Below are 20,174 nucleotides of genomic sequence, written 5' to 3' on the forward strand. Positions count from 1 at the left end.
ATATAAATATATATATATATATATATATATATATATATATTAAGCTTTTGTATGTAGGTTTTAACGCGCTTTTAATGAATGAGTCCATTACGGTAACCGAAAGGTGCCGGCCGACTCAATTTCGTCAGTAGAGACCATTTGCGATAATTAAGCACTAATTGCCAAATTATATGGTGTGATATACCCTAATGTGCGGTCAAACTGTAGGCCGGCCCGCAGCAGGCATCCAAATCCCAGTTCTGTACGCTCCATAAAAATCTATTAAACATAATAATGGCCAATGAAATCAATTTAACTGCATAGCAAAAAGGGAACGATCAGAATCCGGTCTGATACTTCTAAATAATTCGTATCTTTCTATTCATACGTATTCAGAATTATTTGTTTCTCTTTATATATTTTCATCTTTCTATGTGTACGTATATATATATATATATATATATATATATATATATATATATATATATATATAAGAAATCGAAGAGTGTTAAAAAAATATAAGGTTATCGCTTTGAATCCTATGATTTTCCTATGTACGTATTGTGTACGCGTATGTGTTCTTGGTTGGTGTTTTATTGTTTCATTGTCTTTGCCTTACACTTTATTCATCTCCGTTCCTCATTTCACTAGTCTTCAGCATTTTTTTGTTAATACCGAACGAATGTTTTTGGTAGAATGATTGTTACAAGCATAAACATATTGGCTAAAAACGCTAAAAATCATCAATGGAAATACACGAATTTACTAAACAACGAACCATACAGCACTTGATTCGGTCGCTGCTCGATGACTCGCCTACGTAATAACTCATAATAAGTAAAGCCTCTATCCGCCGCGATGTTTTTTGAATTGACGGCGTCGCGAGGGGCTATGCTTTACGGATACCACTGCAATAAGAAAAGGTAAACATCCGAGTAATTAGACAGACAGCAGAACCTAACCGATAACTCGACTCCAAGGCGCGTTAAGCGTTCAGTGGTCAGCTGGATTTCGTCTGCTACATTGAACAACAGTTCACCAGAGCACAAAATGCCCATCCGTTAGTACGTTTGGCTTGAAATTAACATCACTGCCGTGTTTCTACCTAAACTTCTGTTCACTTGTTCGTACCGCATACAGATCAATTGCGCTTTTCTCCTCTATACACTGAAAGAGCTAGGAATCGACGAATCCATTTTAAATATAGTCCAATATATATCAGTATATAATGGACATAAAGTTTGGGAAGCAAGACAGAACGGAACATAACACGCCCGTGAAGCCCGTATACTTTGTATTTAATGCGATAGTTTTCTCATTTGATATTAATTATCATTGAGAACGTTATCACAGACGAACAAGTCAACCGAGACTGATTTCCTTTGATTAGTACTATCGAGCAAAGGTAATTTTCTTGTAAAGGTGCACTAATATACATGTAGATGATTTTAACGTTCACAGACGCTGCAAGAATGATCATATTACTACTGCAAATATTAAACACTAACTTTTTCTACAATAGAGGTGGCATATTTACAGATTGATGACGGGCGAAGTTGAAGAACAGTATCACGGAACGAGGTCAGAATGCATTTGCTTTCGAGTCTCTCTTTACGGGACTTGGTCGCAGAAACAGACCGCAGCCCCTATCGAAAATTAGGTAACATTTTCTCCGACCTAAATTCGTTCAGACCTCGGTTTCTTCCCGTCCAACGTCAATGTCGTACCAACTCTGGGGATCCGTGCGGTGAACTAGCCATCGTGTCCTTGCTGCGTCTACTTCGCTTTGCCTGCGACCGTAGGTAATCTGGTACGAGGAAGGAAAAGATGGGAATTAAAAAACCCATTAGTTTATATAGCTATTTGGCGGAACAAGTAGTATACGAAACCGTTATTTGAGGGACAGCTGAAGTCCCAGGACTTACCGATAAATCTTACAATTAAGTAATATTTTTATTACTTAATTTTATTAAGTCCAAGCAGAAGACGCTAGCAGGAAACCTCTGCAGGAAATTCGAATATCGTTGCTACAAAGCTCTTATCAGTTGTAGCTCCGTATCGGTTTCCGTTATGTTTTTTGTTATAGACAGTTGAATTTTGCATCAATTTACACAGTTGATATTACAATCGCCCGCCATTGAGTTTTGTCTAGCATCAATCTCCTTCTCACTAACCTGTAATGAGTGTTCTCGAAGAAGCGGAGCTTGACAGGGATGAACAGCCACGAACCGGGTCAAGGTTCACGTTACTCAAATGGGTGAGCTTTTCAACTAATACTCCTTCACTGCGTGGGCCGCGGGCTCGACCTTCGTCGCTGACGCTTGGCATAGAGAATGAGCCACTCCGGCTTTGGCAGACATCGCCTCCACTTCCGACGCTGGTTCCTGAATACCGCCGCGGCCGGCATCCTCCCATTCGTTTAAACGCATCAGGCAGATCTGTGATAAAATAGATCGTATGGGTTTTTTATCGGTCGATTGGGTTTCGTATGTCTTGCAAATTTGCGTTTCGAAGCTGGCTCAAATTTGAAGCTAAACAACTGTCGACTTGACGCCGTACCTCGTGAAATATTTGTGTTATATTTGAATGAAAAAATTGCTAAAGAGCCACAAGCAGCTGCTAATGTCTGAATCAACCCTGGAACCACGTCAGTTCAGATCAAAGGTAGAAATTCCAGATCGAGTTAACCTTTGTCTTTTTTGTTGGCCTTCGACAAAATCACGGAGAGTGCAAGTACAACAGCACAGAGTCGACGTGTTTTTAAATTAAGGGGCAAAATAAAGGGACACTATGATAGGGGCACTCGATTATCAGTCTCGCACACAGTATTTGCAATACAATGATACGTATAGACTAATTAATATAAGCTTCTGATCCTTGGCTGATTCTCAGTCTAGAGTAGTTCATATTTTTCAAGTCTAGAGTCTTTTGGACGCTACATAATTTGATGAGTACTGGATAACTAATAAAAATCGACTACTATACCCATAATGATATTGTAAATAAAATAGTAGTAGTAGTAATAATAATGATGGTAATAATAATAATACTAATACGAACCTTCAAACTCGACGAGCTCCCATTCCCAACGGCTGTTAGGGTCGATTGAGTCGTTGCGTACGTCTACGCCCCATTTATCAAAGAATTCTTTCTGTTTTTCTTCACTAAATATTCGCTCGGGTACGGACGCCCTGGAGTCGGTTGGAAGTGTACCAAAAAGATTCCTACGGACTACGACAAGATAGATAAGTTGAATTAGTGACGGAATTCAAAAGAAAGCAGTAGCAACAAAAACTACTAATTAAAATACACAAAATAGACATAAAAAGGTCAGCCGAAGATTGTTACCAATTTAATATAACAAAGTTACAATAAAATTGGCAGGATTTAGATGCCTTATAGCACCGCCAACTTTGAATCACCCACTACTTATACAGAACTTTACGAGTATTTGATACATAACTTTGGTAGATAACACTTCAACCAAGTATTTCTCGGTGATTCCCGGTAAATACTTTTTAAACTACTGCTATATATCTAGTTTAATGATCGTTCGGAGTGTTTGCGGCCATTTTTCTGTAAAATAATTAAATGTCTTAGATTAAGTTAGGTAGTACTTCGGAAAGCTCGTCCCCCTTCTGCATCAAACTAAGTGTGGTTACGCGCAATTTCGAATTTAGGCCATTTCATCACGTTTCTTTATGTTTAACATGTGAATACTTTACAACTGAATCATCTCGGAGACTATTTCCCTCAGATACGCATAAGAAAGGATAACGCACTAACAACTTCTGGGAACAAACGATCTATCCTGTCTACATATAATGCGTCGAGTTGTTGAACAGTTTTTTCAGATTTACCCTAAAAAATCGCTCTGTTAGAAACAAATAGCTATAACTATACGCATATTCTACACAAGGCTTTTCCCTTCAATATTCCAAACTGCGCCTGTTAATTGCCCGCATCGACTGTGTAGCACGTAATGCGCTAAACTACACAAGAGTAATTATGGGAAAAAATATTGCCGTCTGATTAACGCGTTGAGCATGATATTTTTTAATCATTTCTATCACACTCAGCAGCCGCATGGGGATCTTTAGCCCGTGGGCTTTGATTGGGCGATCATTTTTCTCTTTTTTGACTGCCACTCAAATTACTGACAGCAATTGAACGATTGGTTTAATTGTTGCAAGTTTAAGAGCAGTATTTGTTAGGATATGAACTTCATTTCTCCAACAATATCAAGTTAAACTCAAAAATCACAAGATAAACAGGAAAATTAGCCCAAAGAGGACTGCGTACGCCCAAGCAGACTGCTGGCGAGTCTCCTTACTGTGATAAGCTTTGAGTAATTTTCTGTCCTCATGGAGAAAAGGAAAGGTCCTTGATTGAACGCATTGGTTTAACGGGTCGTGATGATATCTTAGTGGGTAAACAATGTATTTGTGCTTTAGTTTTAGGGATACATTGTGATCTAGGTTCTAACCCAGAGGGCATCGGTAGATAGAGAGACGGTTCGTTTCGAGATGGCTGGGAGCTAGCCAATCCGTCAGTCAGCCCTCTGTTTAGTGAAAGGCTTAACGGGAATACCGAACATGATACCCAAACTAAACATTTAACAGGTCGTAAATTTGAAATGACTGATTTTATTGAGTTTTTGTGGATCATATGTGGAAATTAAGTGAATGCACCACTGACATGATGCTGTGGAAATTAAACAAGTTGACAATGAAATGTTGAAGATTTAGGTGCAATATGCGTTTAGCACTACACTTAAGTAGAACTCCATTATCCTGGATTACAAATTTTACATATTGCCTTCTATTATTTGTCTCCTATACGGCTTGAATTGAATGTTCCCTTTAAATCCAATTTATATAAATCCCTGATTTTAAGTCTGCTAGTGTTTGTTTCATTCGACAGACACGAATTTACCTGAGCTACATTTGGGCATAATTCTGATCCATATTTAATGATCATTTACAGCTCAGACCTTTTTGTACATGAAATGTATTGTGTATCTTATTGCATGAATTAGTCATCGTACCCTTTGACCTAAATAGCCTGTAATCCCGTCTCCCAATGGCCTTTCGAAATGATCCTATATGACACATGCGAGCTCCCTGATGATGACTTCTAGCATATGCAGTTTTGCTTTTGCGGCGATTGTATTCGTTATGAAATATCGAGAGCGAGCAAGGGTTGTCTTTAAAGCTTTCTTCGTCCATCGCGAAACCGCTGGCCTTCTATTGCATACTCGGTAATGATTCAAGGCCTGGCATCCTGTGAGTATCTGTCTTCCCTCCCGACAGAGAATGCTTTTTGGTACTCTATTTTTTTCCCAAACAACAATACAGGATCGAACTTCGTGTACTTCGAAGCGTTTGCAAACTAAAAGGGGAAAGCTCAAGTCCTCTGGGATATAATTTTTCAACAGTCGACAGGCATACGAGCGTAGCGCCAGAGAGCCGAACGCGGATCGACTGATCTGGTAAAAAAAAACAGATGTCTTTCCGATATTTTTTTTAACAAGGTACAACCCTAAGTTTAGGTTACTTCAATACAAATAGCCTAAAAATCGCAAAGAGGTAACATACAAATAGAATATTCTTCATCATGGCTTTCGTAGATTAAAAACATAACACCTTTGCTTCATAATAAAATACAGCAGGAACCTATTAATAGTTCTTGATGCAAATTCTTATCTAAAACTGAGAAACTTCTAACTTCTGCTTCCTTAGATTTCCTGGTACAGCAATAGAAAAAGTAACTAACGTTATTTCATACAGCCACTTCACTATAGTACGACTCCGAGATTATGTGTGAAAACATAACCCAAATAAGAGATTCATCTGCTCGTTTTCACGCACTCCACAAATTACATTCAATACAGCACATAGCCTAAATCAAAAGGTACGTTAGGGCTTCCAAGCTAAATTTCACAACAAATAGTAAAAGATGGAAACTCGAACAGGCCCCCCAGCGGTACACACCCAAAACATTTCTCTTATCTGTTCCATACGTAAAAGTTGATCTAGTATAGATGAAACACATTTTCCTAGTTTTATAGAAATATTGCTAGAACAATTATATATTCAGCGAGATTATAAGCTAATGGAAAAAAGAGAAAAAAAACATGATATAAAAAGCGAGGTAAGTCAATTTCTCTTCCAGTAAATGAGAAAAAAATAAAGTTTTGACAGGTTCTAATTCTTTTGGATCTTCTACCACCACGATAACATGCTAAATGAAATATTTAGACATCAGTACTGAAGTTCTAACATGATACAGGATTTATTCACGATTCGGTGTTCCGGAGACTTGACGAGAGCTTTATCTCCTTCTATTTTTTAACAGGTATATCTAGAGAAGAGTTCTAACACATGCAATTCCTGGGTACGAAACCCTCCTGCACAAAAATTAACTCTCGATACTGGTCTGAAATTTAGCCGAGTCAATTGGTCGTTGACAATTATTTAATCAGTTATTTAGTTTAGAGTTGCTTAAAACAAAACTCGTAGAACTCACTAAGATCCACAAAAAGTTATGAGCAATAGATGCTCGGGTAAATCCACTATAGGCATAAATGATATTCACTTACCATTTGTTCGGCCAACCAGATCGATTTTGGTATGTTCCATGATTGCAATGCTATAAATCCTCGTCACTATTCGTTAACGAAACGCCCTTAGCCCTTAAGTAGCCGCCGTAAATAGTCCACCACTGCTGAAAATAATTCGTCACAAAATCACTCGAGTTCCAGTTTGTGTGGTTCCCAGTTATCGTTTATTTACACATACACTCCATCATTGACACTGCAATACTGTTTACGTAAGCAATAGACCACAGGTTAGATCTGGTGTTAATTTCGAGACTGCCAGTTAATAAGGCCGATGCAGTATCTCCACGTAAAATTGTATATGCCTATCCGATGCACAGAGGAAGTATGATCAATTAATTTCGCATCGAACAACTGTCCTCATACTGTCGCGGCAGTGATAGTGAGCCAATTGTGTCTTTTGTTTCTTTGAGATAGATCACAACTACACAAAGCACGCCCTCAGCAGGTTTCCTTCAATAGACTGGCGCAACGTTTCGTGTCTGGTAAACTGGACCTCTGCGCTGTCGTTACAGCCGAACCACTTCCCGATGTGGCAAGGGCATGCAACTATGACTCAGGCTTCCCTTGCCACCTCTGGCGAAGATAGCTATGCGGCCATAAAGCCTAACATACAAACCTTGCTGGGCATGCGCCAACAATACCTGTGTGCGCCCTCTGGCGGCTAGACAATGAAATATGCGCGTATTGCGGTTTGTCATGTTACGTTAGGAACTGTCTAATTCAACAAGCCTTTTAGGCAAGATATTTTAATTCCGTTAACAATTGGTACGCAATCGGAAAATAATTTATGGCAATCCGCATTACTTCATACGAATATTGCTACAAGAACTTTATTTTTGCAAAATGTTTTTGTTGCAGCTGCAACAGATAGGTTGGTTATCCCCTCTAAAAACAGATAAAAATGATGTATACACAATGACACTTATATTTCGCTATTTCAGATCACATTGTTAGCGATATAAAGAGAATTTGGCAAGGGCAGCAACAATCTTTTATTTGAAAAGTTCGAACCTGTCGCCGCCATCCTTCGAACGATTTTGCTCGATGATTAGTTATTGGTTTAAATCGCAAATACCAGTTGTGGGCTAATCAGTGGCCAATCACAATTATCGTGATAATTATCGATTATGGTTACGGATTATCACGATGGTTAAGGCTAACCACAATATTTTTTATACAATATGGTGCTTTGTAATGCTGTTCAGTCCTAAGACGTGTACCTCAATCGTATGACTGCGAAATGCTAAATGGCATAAATAAACGGCAAAATAGATTGTAGAAAGATAAGGAAATTGTCACTCACCTGCATATCGTCGGGCTCACATGAATTTCAGGTGTTTTCCTATTCAAGAGGTTATAGCGAATGATTTCTCGCTAGTCTCTTAACGAGGACGATGCAGCTTGGTTCGGATATTGTCACACATTAACAGCGAACAAACAAAATAGCCGGAGCTGAACCCCGCCTCGAATATAAACTTCTTGGTTGACGAGGGCATCTGATAGATTTATGTTACAAAAATTTGTTAATCACTGTTTGAATTTCGGCAGCTGCCATAATTATTACTATATAGTCACACGAGTTACACAATCCGAGAGCTCGTTTAGAGCTCATATATATGCTCATAGGGAATACAGGAGTATTTTTTCTAATCAACGAGTAAAAATGTTATTTCAAAATTTGAAATTATAGAAAATCTATGGGTTTTAATTGTCGTAAAGATGCGACTCACATTTGTTTCATTCTTTTGATTAGTGCAACGCCCAAGGGACCGTCTCTCCGCATATTCTGAATAGTATCCGTGAATATAAACTTTTCAAACTTTTTGACGATGATGACGGTATCGTCTTGAATTCGAACGGAATCGTGACTTTTCCACGAAAAATCGGGATAGGCGAATTGCTTTAACAAAGATTGTGTCAGTGAAATGCCGACTAGTTCATTAGGTTTGCCCTGTCGACGGTTGAAGATGCTGATTTTGTACGGGGATAGCTCAATAACGTTAAGACTAGAACTTCCGCAGCGTGTGCCGGCTGACATTATTTGCAAGGCTTCTCTAATGAGGTCATCTGGGAGACTACCTCGTGGTCCAGCTAATTTTGCACGAACGATATCCTGATTATCCAAATCGCTACTCAATTGTGCCATTGACCTCTCCATAATGATGTCATCAGCACTTTCGTTTGAGAGATTATTGCAAAGTTCAGCCGGCGTTAAATCAACAAATAGCTTGGCAAGGTTATGATCTAACGAACGATTATTGTGAAGCTCGGTCGAATGCTCATGAACAGCATCCTTAATAGGATTGTCTGTAGGAAGACCGGGTTCTTGCGGTGGATTTAACTTAACGACGCTTCTAACAGTTCCATCTGAAAAGATCCATTGAACAAAAGACTAAGACTCACTAGGACAAAAAATGCACCGCTACAGACGGGGTGCGACGAATATATGTTAAAATTATTTGTCCTTATGGAGCTAATAAGGCATTTACAAAACGCTATAACGTTAATAACCACATGCCTCAGAACAACACTTTCGAAAAGTCTACAATGGAGGAAACCAATTATATGCCTAATTTAGCACCTTTTATTAACCCGACAGCTTGGACGTCGTGTCGTTGTCAAGGTTAGGTTCAGACCTGCGGCCATGAAGGCTACACTGGCCATGTCTTTTCACATTTAAGCCTGATACATAACTAAAAACAAACGAAAAGGATCACGAAAGAGCTGACTTTGTAAAGACGAAACGACGTTTGTTATCGTATTCGAGGCACCTGATCTAACGCCTAGCACATTTGGGATTTATGCTTCCAGTGCATCCACCCTTATTCCGTCCTGTCTATTTCTAAATAAACCAGCGACAAGTAAATTACGGTGAACCAACCTTCCATTATTAGCTTTTCCCATAGCCAGTCACTGTTCGGATCGAATGCTTCAGTGTTCGGGTCAAAACCCCACTTGTTGTAGAAGTCGCTTGATGACTTAAGGAGCATTTTATCCTCAGCATACGTCGTGTTTTTGTCGAATTTGCATAGCGTTATCTTCTCCACGGGTTTTTTATGCGGGGTTTGAGGCAGCCCATTTGGCCCGAAAAGCTGTCGACGGACTAGAAGATAGTAAACGAAAGACAGTAACAGCGAATAGTGATAACGACGTTACGTACGTTTGTCTTCGGAGCAAGCATAGCTGGTACGAGCTCAATAGCCTCTGCTAACAGCAGAAAGACAGTGCGGCTAATGTAAATCAAGAGCTATAGCACATTAAATATCTTTTTACAGAAATACGAACGCAGAGTCATTTCTACACAGATGCATAACAATAATAATAAGGTGACAAGGTCTTTTTCGTTTGTGCTTGCATCTTGCACACGCAACAAATACTAGCATATTCCTATGGCCATATAAATGTAAAATATAGTTTATTGAAGCACAAGAAAAATGGCTGAAACTGTGTGAAGAAATAGCTTATTTCATTTAGAGAACTTTGTTCGAAATCAAAAGACAAAACTAAAAATAGAAAAGCGAATACCACAGTCTGTTCGCAAACTCTTATACAATTATTGCGTAGAAGTTACGTTAACTTATGGAATGACATAAGCACAAAAAGGACGAATTGGTATAGGGTTTGACCAACTACTGTCTCTAACGTTCGTTTTGAATTCGTATTCGCATTCAAAGCAATTATTTGTTTATTGTGATATGATAGAATTTGGTGGTTGGCTGTCCATCAATTTCAATACGATGTACGTTGGGTCATCCCCATAATCGCGCACTAGACCCAGTCACGTAAGCCTAACCAATCCAAGTTTTCTAACATCCGTTATAATCAGCCACTCAATTTAATAAGTCGATGAAAATAATTATCGCTTCAGGTTAAACGTAAAAGTGAAAAAGCCAGCCATAGACAGGCACCCCGGAAAATTCTACGAACTTTCCTTTCATAAGGAAGTGCAATATCTTTAAGAAAATTGCAACAAAGAACGATGACCAGCCCTTCTTCTCCCTACATTAAGCACCAAAATCACATGGAGCATTTAGGTATTGTGCAAATATGCATAAATTGACTTCGTAATGAAGATCACAATTAACTTCACAAGAACAGATACATATATCCGCCTCGGTAATAACACGAAATCGTCTTACTCTTTTCTACGTCCTTCTTCCTACGCAGGTCCTTCGTGGCGTCACTGTCCATTGTCAGTGCTCAAGAAGTCTTCAGAACGAAATCTTCAGTGCTTAGCGAAACGTGGTCTTCTTCACGAAATGACGTTCTGACTTATCTGCTCCCCTCCCACTGGTTTAAGACTTGGCTTTCCAAGCACGAATAAAGCCTGTCACGATACTGCATCCGATCATTGGGAGTCCGCTCGTAGATTACAGTTTAGCAGACACGCTTCTTGTGCCGTATTTCAAAGCTAAACTGAGTTTGGAAATAGAACAGTGCACAGGGCCATACACAGTGCCTATATTTGGTTACTGTTTTATCTAAAAAAAAATAGCGAGCGTAGTTGTCTAGCTATAGATGCGGACTGGTGTCCTTTAGGCTGCTGTCAAAGGTTTCCTTTCCTACCAGTGGGCTCTTACGCACGTTTCCCTTGATGCCACGTCATCAGGTCACGATATCGACACAACTATTGGCTGCCAGCACTGCAAAAGGTTGTACAGATTGCAGACATGATATGGCAAATGCTTCTGTTTGACAACACGTGCAAAAGAGATCGAAACGTGGCATAGAAAAACCTTGTGGGTGTTGCATTACCGAACCAATAATAAACAGCATAAACGACGTGACAGAATTTCATGTATGAGTCAGGTTGACTTGCAATCATATTGACTAGTTTGAACAGCAGAAGTATAGTATATACGGATCTTCTCAAAACGTAGATCTTTAGTAGATATTTCGATCTGAGCTCGTCTGTAGTTGTCGAATTTTACGATAAAAAAGTTTACACAACTTTATACTAGAGCTAGGTAGCGTTATTAAACGACAGAGATATTGTGTAGAGAAATGGTAAATTTCCTGACAATAAGGAGGCCATGGTCGTTATGTGTTCAAGCGATATGTAGACCTAGTCAGCTAAGGTCGAAAGTACTTCCTTGTGCTGCACTGTTGTTGTTGTCGTGTCGATACATGATGACTATTATGTACTTATTTATGTCCCAGACGGAGACCTTACAATAGGTCTTCATAAATTATATACAAACTAGATTGAGCATCGTTTTTATCCCGTTTGCATTGAATTGAAGAAGGGTATCTTCACTGTTCATAAATAGGCATAAGAGAATATAACTCCAACGAGCTTCGAAAGCTTCGATGTTAGCGACGAAAGCAATTATCGATTACCCCTCTAGTGTAATAGTCTCAAAATATCAAAATGTTATGACTTTTGTTGTTAGATTAGCGTTGCGTATTAGCAGTCCAGCTTTTTACCTCGTCGGTTCATTAACACGCTCCCGTTTTCATGCCCAATATTGGTGAGTACCTTGTTTCACTCTGTGCATCATCATTAAAATCTAGCACTTCTATCGATTTTCTCAGTTTCAGTACATATGTAATAGCTTTGCTTACTTAGGTGACTCGTAAACGTGTAAAGCAATCACAACTTTGCTTCATCCCCCTGAAATCTTCGTTTCGTTACTGAATAAAGTTTTTATTCTCGTCCTAATAATTCCCTTTCTAATGACATGCCCTGTTGAACATGTCTCCTCTATTCGCTTGAGCGGTCGCTACATCGACGATTGGGGTCAACATGGGATAAGGTTCCCGTGCTCTATGATGTAGTTAAGTTGATAGCATCTGAAAAGTCTGATTTAGCAAAGAATAGCACGTATTTGGCAAGGAGGACGGGCTAACTGTAAACATTATAATTTTGAATGACCGGGACCCTGTAATAATATGGATAACTGCAGCCACTCAAGGATGCTCCACATGACAGAATTATGTAAAAATGCAATTGACAAAGAATCCCCTGTGCAGAAAGTCATTATATTCGTTATTTTATTTCCGTGAGGTGTACGCAGAGAAAACTTAGCGATGGATCTTCATAGATAATTCTGTATAACTATTATTTTATATCCGCCAGATCTAAGCAGTAACACAAGCTGTTTATTTGATTCATGAACAGAGGAATTGCCCCTTGCAAGGCAGAAATAGTGCCCCTTCAACAGCACTGCTCACCTTAGAATCACCCTCTTTAGCTTCACCACCAGGGGCATAAGGACCCTTTCTTTCGTGTGATGTCTTTTCGCGCTAGAATGGTTCGATGGCGTGGTTTGTGCAGATACCTACTACATATATAGTTTAGCCAACCCACTGATCGCAGTCAAGGCGCTCAACTGTTACATGATTCTGGATATCCACGTAAAACGAAGCTTACGTAAATTCATTAGTTCAGCTATTTCTATATGTGCGATAACAATGCACTTGAGCCGAAGCCCTTTCAGCCGGTTAAGACCCTCCCTGGTTTCCACTTGACTTCTTTTTGCTTAACCGTATTCGGAAAACATCCTTATGGATCCATAGATTTTACACCATTGCGTTCATCGTACTGTTTCTGTTTTTCTTTTGGTGATGCGACGTTTCCCACCGCCTGTCAGCGTCGGCGTAGTTGTAATGTAGGCCCCGTTTTGTCTGAGCTCGTTTACTAAGAGGGTGAAGCGACACTGAGGTGCTAAACTTACAAATCAATCTTGTTATATCTATGCAGCCCGCAGGTAACACCTGGACCCTGAAAAACGTGTAGCGTAAATGAAAACACACGAGAAATTTTTTGGGCACTAGCGGCGCGGTTCGCAGAAGTGCAGGTAGAGAAACTCTCGTGGTAAGTATTAGTCAACCTCGATAATCAAATTATTATTATTATTACTATCGTCATCAATTTGACTTTCTATTCAAAATAGAACGCTAGTTAAACCTAATGCATTTGAAAAGAACGCCGAAAAGCGCAGCTTCATTACAGTCTATGTGCTTTATTTTTCAGACTACCGACAAATGTTTTTATATAGTTAGTATAGAATATATTTTTTATTAATAATGACACAGATACTGCAGACTCATAGCGAAAATCTTTTTACACAAAGATAAATCCTTTCAACACCAACACTCACGAGGAACGCCGATCGCGTAGGGCACTGGTGAGAACCATCTATAAGCAAGACTAATGACATTTACGCTGATCTAACGAAATTAAGGGATGCATTGATATTAGAAAGTCAAAAGAACCACTGAGTCTCATCTAGAGATAAAATGTGAGACCCTATAGTCCTGGATTCTCTGGTAAGTCCAGGGTCCTTATTACCGTGGTATTGCGGCAGTCAAATGGAGGCCTATGGAAGAACATGTTTTATATCCAAACTAGAATATAAGTAAACCACAACCAGGCATTTTATAACAATAAGTTACTCTTTAGTAGCTTGGATAACTGAATGACAACTGATGGGGAGATTTTGCAGTATTTTAGATTTGAATTTATGATTTCTGATCAGAGAAGAAGCGTTGCATTAGGAGATATATTTTTTGTCTACCATGGGGCCCTTTACAACCTCTTGAATGTCCCCTGTACGTATTGAATAAATAAATTTTGTTTAAAAATACTTCGTATAAAATATTACTTTATACGAAGTACTTTTACTCCGGTAATTAGTCATATATTAAGCTGTTTTCCATTTTATATTATTACATAAAGGACCTACTACATAAAGAGGTTCTGTGCAAGCACGACTGAGTACACAAGCGGATGCAAAGGTTTAATTTTAATTTGATAGCGCTTAAAGGTTCAAAGACAAAGGTAAAAAAAGGTTCACTAGTTTAACAATGTTAAAATTATTTTGTTTAGTGAATTTACGACAGTACGACCAAAGCCCTGACCAGGAGCCCACATTAGCGCTCCCATATAACTAAATATACCGTAGCTCTTTAATCGCCAGCTTTTGTACCATCTTTTCGATCCTCAATTGCATCAACACATAACCTAAAAAAAGACACTCAAACAGTTTATTTACAAAATTATGTTTCAAAAAACTATTATTGTTATTATTATTATTATTATTAGCTGATTCCTCGAAAAGTTACTTTAGTATCTTTAACGATTTCACAATTATTTCTTAGCTAGTCCTCCCTTTTTAAATAGGATTATTAAAATGGAATCGGTATTCATGAGAGCATTTTATCTTGTTTTATATTGGTGTCTTCTTCCGCGATCGTATATTTATGAACTTAAACAGCCTTCATTCAGCATCGCGTCGCGCCACCCTCACTAGGTTGCGGCCCCTTTGATGATTAGTCTGGTCTGACCTGTTACTTCAAAGCGTGCGACTGTTTTGCTAACGGAGTCCTCGGAGCAGTCACTGTTGAAACTGCGAGCATGAATGGTGCTTGCCGGCGTCGCAGCACCGACTTCAGTCGAAGGCAAGCACTCCAGAGCAAACCTCGCCTGGCCCCACCGGCGACCAGCTGTGGAAAACGCCAACGAGTCGCTGATCCAATCGGTACCAGCGACGCTCGAGCGACTAGCAGAACCACGTTAGGGCCCGAATGCTCCACGGCGCTCTTGTCGCTAAGCTGCTGTCGCTGATGCAGCCGTTGTTATTGCAGTTGTAAACTTTGAAGGACAACTGTCCATCCATAGAAAACCGGTGTTTCCTACTCGTCCCTGGATCGAGAGAGTTAGGTAGCCAAACTTGGCGCTGTCGCTTGTTAACTTTAGCGACGGTAGATCTGAAGGATCGGACATTTGAACGTTTTCCCTGATTTTCGCATCAACGGTGACGTGTAAGGTTAGTGTCTGTTGTATTCCCAATTGGATGTACGTGCAGGACTCCGTTTATTAGTGTATACTGACTGGCAAAATTGACAGATCTATTGAACACAACGTAGTCCTGGATAGTGTGTTGTACAAGATGCTACGCGCTAAAATAATAATAGTGTTATTACATGAAAGATCTATCAGTGTAGGCATGCGTCTTGTGTTTTTCTGTTTGCGTGCGGAGCTTGTTTGTGGTAATGTAGGGAATAGAGTCGAAGCTTGATCGCAATGGACGCGATAGGATCCTCGCTTGCTAGCCTCGCCATGTTTTTATTATTGGAAATATAATGGCATAATGATTGCCGGGTTTCGTAGATCCGTTTGTTGCAGAAGGGTTGTAAAAGGATAATGTTTCATGATGACTGCCAGTCCTCATTCTGCCGCCAGCACCCTGACCCTGCCCAGCACAGCCCCAGAAAAGATTTGACACTATAGTACAATAAAGAAGAACTGGTAAAAATATATTGCTCTGTAGCTGTAATATCTGGTTCGTTCGAGTCAAGCATGCTCGTATATTCGTTAGTTGTGGGCGTTTGATTTTAAAGTAGAGGCTACCAGTATATTTGTTAGAGCTCTAATTGTATGCATGATAGTTGTAGCAGATTTGTGTGCTTCTCAATATTTTTTTACTTACATACAGGTCAAGTGACGCCGTCCAGAATTCTCCTAGCCTGAACCTACAATGACTGATATTGTCGACTGGTCCTCGCTTAGACTCCACTTCTAATGGAGGCTATAGACTTGTTTGCAGCAGCTTGGATATAATAACTGTTGCTGAGGTTTCGGGCCTTCGCAGGCTGTGTTAGTTACAATACATAAACGTATATAGCTGAGACATCTTCTTGTGGATGCAAAGTTTACCGGTTACATAGGCCAGTCTGGCTGCTTACAAAGATGATTTGTCGCGATTAACCAAGCGTAGCGACAACGTAATTGTTGAGTACTATTTTATAGAAATATTTTAAACTGAAATAATTAGCGCTCCAGAGGTGTTTTCTTAACCTGTATCTAGTGCATTGGAAGAGTCTTGATTCGTGCGGAAAGAAGTTGCAGCGAAAGATACACATGGCAAAGTCTCAGTTCGTCTGCCGCTAAACACGGCTGCGTATCTGGAACACCGCTCGTTGTCCACGTATGACAGCGTTTACAAAGGATGCCTGACCAATCGCTTTTTAGGTGTTGCCAAAAATTAATGATTTTGCCTCTTTACGTCGCTGCACACTAACATTAGGGGTCTGACAAGCAGAATCTATTCGTTACAAGTCTGATCTATTGATCTAACAGCAAATAGATACGATGAAATTAGAAGCTGATCGCTTATCGATTGCGTCTGTTGATATCAGGCTCAGCATTGTTATCCTGATAGACTTGGTTAAGCATGTAATCGTTTCACTTATCTGGTCGTACCTGTCGTGCAGTATGTCGTTCGCAGAATTTAAACCCTGACTCTTGATTTTTTTAGGCCAAAGGTTCGGCCGGCCGAGACACCGTACTAAGCACTTAAGTCTACCCTCTTAGCCTGCACGAGGCTGTGCTCACGCAGCGCGCAAGAATTTCTTGTTTAATACATACACTGACTTAGGCCTATATTATTCTTAGTGATTTCCAGGATGGTTGGAGTGACTCTAATCAGCGCGACCTTCGTTGCCGCGTTGTTCACCACGACAGTTTATGGCCAAGGCCCGAAGGCACCTAATGGGGCTGATCCCACAAAACATGAACATTCTCATGAACCGCCTCAATACTATCAGCCACCCGATCCGAAGAAGGTCAAAGAAGCTCTCGGGAAACTATTTGACGAGAAACTTGACATAAACAAGGATAACTATGTTGACGCGTCAGAAATCAAAACATGGCTAAAGGTAACAAATGACGTTATGATTTTTTTCCATTCCAATTGATCTGAAGACTGAGGGGAATAGCGTAAGTTAGCAAAAGCATCGAGCTTGTTTGCTTAGACGACCCCTTTCCGAGCATCTATCATAGGATAGCCCTTGAATATATACACGCACATATATTTTCCGAGACACGCCAAACTGTATATAGAGGCGTACATTGAAAATGCTTACGTTGTTATTAAATAGGGTATTTTTGAGTTGGTTTTATAATTGTGTCTTGTGTTTCGTCGGCACTAATCGAGCTGGCTCAAAATAACTGAAGGCTACCCGTAAAACACTGCGCAGCTATCTAAAGTGAAAAAAATAATCGTATGCTAGACATAAAATAAAGATGATGTACATTTTATAATTAGATGACATTTAGGAATAAATATGTCATGTGTTTTCAGCATAAACAATATAAAGCTCTATCAGATGTCGTCTGTGTCGAAGGGCATCGGCTAATGAAGAACAGAAGAAATTCATCTAGAAACGATAGAGACATACTCTATCTAACGTTTGTAATGTATTTAGTGATGGTTGAAATAAAGCATTCGTGCAGTAGTTAATAAACGTCCTTTTTGCTTTTACTACACTTCACGGAAGCTACCGATCATACGCTTGTAACTGTTCGACTATAGACTCGTGTACAGCACAACCTGACTACATTTACTTTCATACGACAGGTAATTCATGGCTCAATGGTGACTGACAACATCGATCGACAATGGGAATACTTTGCTGACAAGCTTCAAGGTGACTCCTTGTCCTGGAATGAGTATCGTAAGGTAACGTTCAACGATGAGGAACAAGCGGGTTTGACGCCGGACGAGAAGAAGCAGTACGATGAGCAACTCGTGCGAACAGGTTAGTTTTTCTACGTGCCTCCATGTTTATGACACTTGGTTATGGCACGTTGACCTCTTTGTTTAGATTAGCATCGTAAGGTTCGAAGAACGCAGTAGACAATACATGATGTAATCTTTGGTCTCTAGGCAATGACAGTATTGCTGCTAATGAAAATGAAACCTAAAAAACCTACTTTTTTCAAATGTCAAGCAAAGGACATTGATACATCCGGAATAAATTGATAATGCCAGTATATACTGTCAGGTGGAACGAAAATTTAATGGAATACATCATTTCAATGTTCTATTGGGTATATGCCGGCGAACTAATCGATAGTTTACAAGCGGTGTCTGACAATTAACAGTGCAACACGCCATAATAGCGGTCTCGTTTTTTTTGTAGAGCGTCGCTGGAAGCACGCTGACGATAATGCGGATGGGTTACTCAGCAAGGTTGAGTTTAGAGCTTTTCTGCATCCCGAAGAGGATCCATCAAAAAGTGACATCGTGGTGACTGAGGCAATCGACATGATGGATAGTGATGATGATCAGGTGAGAAGACAGCCTTTTCGCATACTTTCTTGCTATGAAATGCTGGCGCTCTAATACCGGCTTGTCTTGGGTCGGGTAGTTACTGCATTGTTTTTAGTTTTGTCGAGTTCCTGTTTAGAACAGCTGAATATGGGATAGATCGAGCCATATGAAATCGGTCGTGCAGTCTCGTCCAAGTGACCGTAATGTGAACTTAATAGAGAACGCGAAATGCGTTTTCGTCTGTTTAAGACAACCATATATGGTGATTATACGCAGTCATCGAGTTTTTAAAATTTTACCCTATTCTTTTCCGATTTGCCCAATCTATGTCTCTGGGATCGTACGTGTGCGCCTTATGATGCCTTCCGTGGTGGGAGCCTGGAAGTCCCGAAAATCGCTACGAGCCACTTTTGGTCAAGAGCAACCTTGACAACCCCATTTTCCCGTTTATTAAAGGCTACTTTTGTTTCATTATTTAATCAGCATATATAGTAGGCTACCTTGTTTAACCGCAAGGCAAAACGCTTGGCCCAGACAGCTGATACGTTATTTTCTATTCTGACGATAACGTCTTGATTATCTCATCTATTATCACTTTTCTCCCACCAGATCATCTCATTAGAGGAGTATATGGACCATCTTAAAAGTGTCGCAGGCCCGGAGAAGAGCGACGATAGCTGGCTTAAAGAGCAACAGGCCCATTTCACGACTTATCTTGATAAAAACAAGGACGGAAGCCTCGATCGTAGCGAGATGAGGGACTGGGTTGTCCCGCAGTTCGACCGTGAGGAAGGCGAAGCTTGGAGATTCATCTCCTTCGCGGATCAGGACCGTGACACAAAACTTACGCGGACAGACATCGTGCAGAACTCCGACCACTTCCTTGGCCTGTTGCCGAACGAGTTCTGGGTGGAAAACGCCCATCGTCATGACAGATCCGATCTAAAACATAACGAACTCTAGTATAGCTATCTAATGAGTGATGCTGTTTTTTCATGTTTGTGCGATTTCCAAATAAGTGGACACTGTAATAAAGTGTAATTAAGTTAGGTATAGTGATCAAGAAAGTGATGGATTTTAACAATCGTACAAATGATTTGACATTTACTCTGTCTGAAAACACACATCTGAAACATATAAATATTACCATATATTTTCATATTTCTTGACATACGCTTAATTAATGGTTGAGTAGTAATGATAAACAATTGGCTAACGTGTGATAGGAAGCTTATGAGCAATATAAGCCGCGAAAATTCAATGCTGAAAATCACTATATGAGAACAAAGTTTTCGTCTTTATCACCCCAGCGATTGGGCTGTGTCCGCCATTCGACACCAAGATGCCAAACTCACTGTGACGGGCCGCAGAAATCCAAAAAGGTTGCTATTTCGTAAATTCTGTGTTTTTACTATGTACTTTATTATAGGGTAAGTGAAACTTACATCAGTATCTTATCCTTAGCTTCTTATAGCATCGGCTCTAACTATCAAAACAGCGCTACCCGAAATGTT

The 20,174-nt window shown here is 39.8% G+C and overlaps 3 protein-coding genes across 15 annotated transcripts; 1 reads left to right on the forward strand and 2 right to left on the reverse strand.

The window, feature by feature from the left end:
* Positions 1–17: 17 nt before the first annotated feature.
* LOC111252934 (uncharacterized) lies at positions 18–8,046 on the reverse strand. 2 transcript variants are annotated; one of them, XM_086980373.1, is made up of 6 exons: positions 7,905–8,046; positions 6,581–6,705; positions 3,040–3,210; positions 2,154–2,417; positions 1,488–1,786; positions 18–887 (listed from the first exon to the last, which is right to left on the reverse strand). In XM_086980373.1, exons 2-5 carry the CDS (start codon positions 6,618–6,620, stop codon positions 1,695–1,697), a joined length of 567 nt encoding a protein of 188 aa, XP_086836499.1. In that variant the 5' UTR covers positions 6,621–6,705; positions 7,905–8,046; the 3' UTR covers positions 18–887; positions 1,488–1,694. The 2 variants fall into 2 exon arrangements, with proteins under 2 accessions (XP_086836499.1, XP_022667339.2); XM_022811604.2 differs by lacking the exon at positions 7,905–8,046 and having other exon boundaries at positions 1,517–1,786; positions 6,581–6,702.
* LOC147758334 (uncharacterized) lies at positions 7,909–11,221 on the reverse strand. Its single transcript, XM_086980321.1, has 4 exons — positions 10,741–11,221; positions 9,483–9,704; positions 8,332–8,968; positions 7,909–8,097 (listed from the first exon to the last, which is right to left on the reverse strand). Exons 1-4 carry the CDS (start codon positions 10,790–10,792, stop codon positions 8,025–8,027), a joined length of 984 nt encoding a protein of 327 aa, XP_086836447.1. The 5' UTR covers positions 10,793–11,221; the 3' UTR covers positions 7,909–8,024.
* Positions 11,222–11,368: 147 nt separating this feature from the next.
* On the forward strand, positions 11,369–20,058 carry LOC111252941 (calumenin-like). 12 transcript variants are annotated; one of them, XM_086980354.1, is made up of 9 exons: positions 11,469–11,608; positions 11,995–12,072; positions 13,305–13,418; positions 14,821–15,372; positions 15,717–15,854; positions 17,001–17,263; positions 17,965–18,145; positions 18,530–18,678; positions 19,270–20,058. In XM_086980354.1, exons 6-9 carry the CDS (start codon positions 17,012–17,014, stop codon positions 19,621–19,623), a joined length of 936 nt encoding a protein of 311 aa, XP_086836480.1. In that variant the 5' UTR covers positions 11,469–11,608; positions 11,995–12,072; positions 13,305–13,418; positions 14,821–15,372; positions 15,717–15,854; positions 17,001–17,011; the 3' UTR covers positions 19,624–20,058. The 12 variants fall into 12 exon arrangements, with proteins under 12 accessions (XP_086836466.1, XP_086836467.1, XP_086836453.1 ...); XM_086980338.1 differs by lacking the exon at positions 15,717–15,854; XM_022811642.2 differs by lacking the exon at positions 15,717–15,854 and having other exon boundaries at positions 17,011–17,263.
* The last annotated feature ends 116 nt before the right edge of the window (positions 20,059–20,174 follow it).

The sequence above is a fragment of the Varroa destructor genome, unplaced genomic scaffold (genome assembly GCF_002443255.2).
Source record: "Varroa destructor unplaced genomic scaffold, Vdes_3.0 BEIS01000001.1, whole genome shotgun sequence".
Classification (NCBI taxonomy): Eukaryota; Metazoa; Arthropoda; class Arachnida; order Mesostigmata; family Varroidae; genus Varroa; species Varroa destructor.

Bases quoted from the DNA above. Each gene is read 5' to 3' on its own strand.
- LOC111252934 (XM_086980373.1), bottom strand. From the start codon at position 6,620: ATGGAACATACCAAAATCGATCTGGTTGGCCGAACAAATG. The intron at 3,211-6,580 runs GTAAGTGAATAT...ATCTTGTCGTAG, and splicing joins TCTGGTTGGCCGAACAAATG to TCCGTAGGAATCTTTTTGGT. The intron at 1,787-2,153 runs GTTAGTGAGAAG...TCCTCGTACCAG, and splicing joins TTCGAGAACACTCATTACAG to ATTACCTACGGTCGCAGGCA.
- LOC147758334 (XM_086980321.1), bottom strand. From the start codon at position 10,792: ATGGACAGTGACGCCACGAAGGACCTGCGTAGGAAGAAGGACGTAGAA. The intron at 8,969-9,482 runs GTTGGTTCACCG...GGATCTTTTCAG, and splicing joins GGAAAAGCTAATAATGGAAG to ATGGAACTGTTAGAAGCGTC. The intron at 8,098-8,331 runs GTGAGTCGCATC...TAAATCTATCAG, and splicing joins ATCAAAAGAATGAAACAAAT to ATGCCCTCGTCAACCAAGAA.
- LOC111252941 (XM_086980340.1), top strand. From the start codon at position 17,012: ATGGTTGGAGTGACTCTAATCAGCGCGACCTTCGTTGCCGCGTTGTTC. The intron at 17,264-17,964 runs GTAACAAATGAC...TTCATACGACAG, and splicing joins AAATCAAAACATGGCTAAAG to GTAATTCATGGCTCAATGGT. The intron at 18,146-18,529 runs GTTAGTTTTTCT...TTTTTTTTGTAG, and splicing joins TGAGCAACTCGTGCGAACAG to AGCGTCGCTGGAAGCACGCT.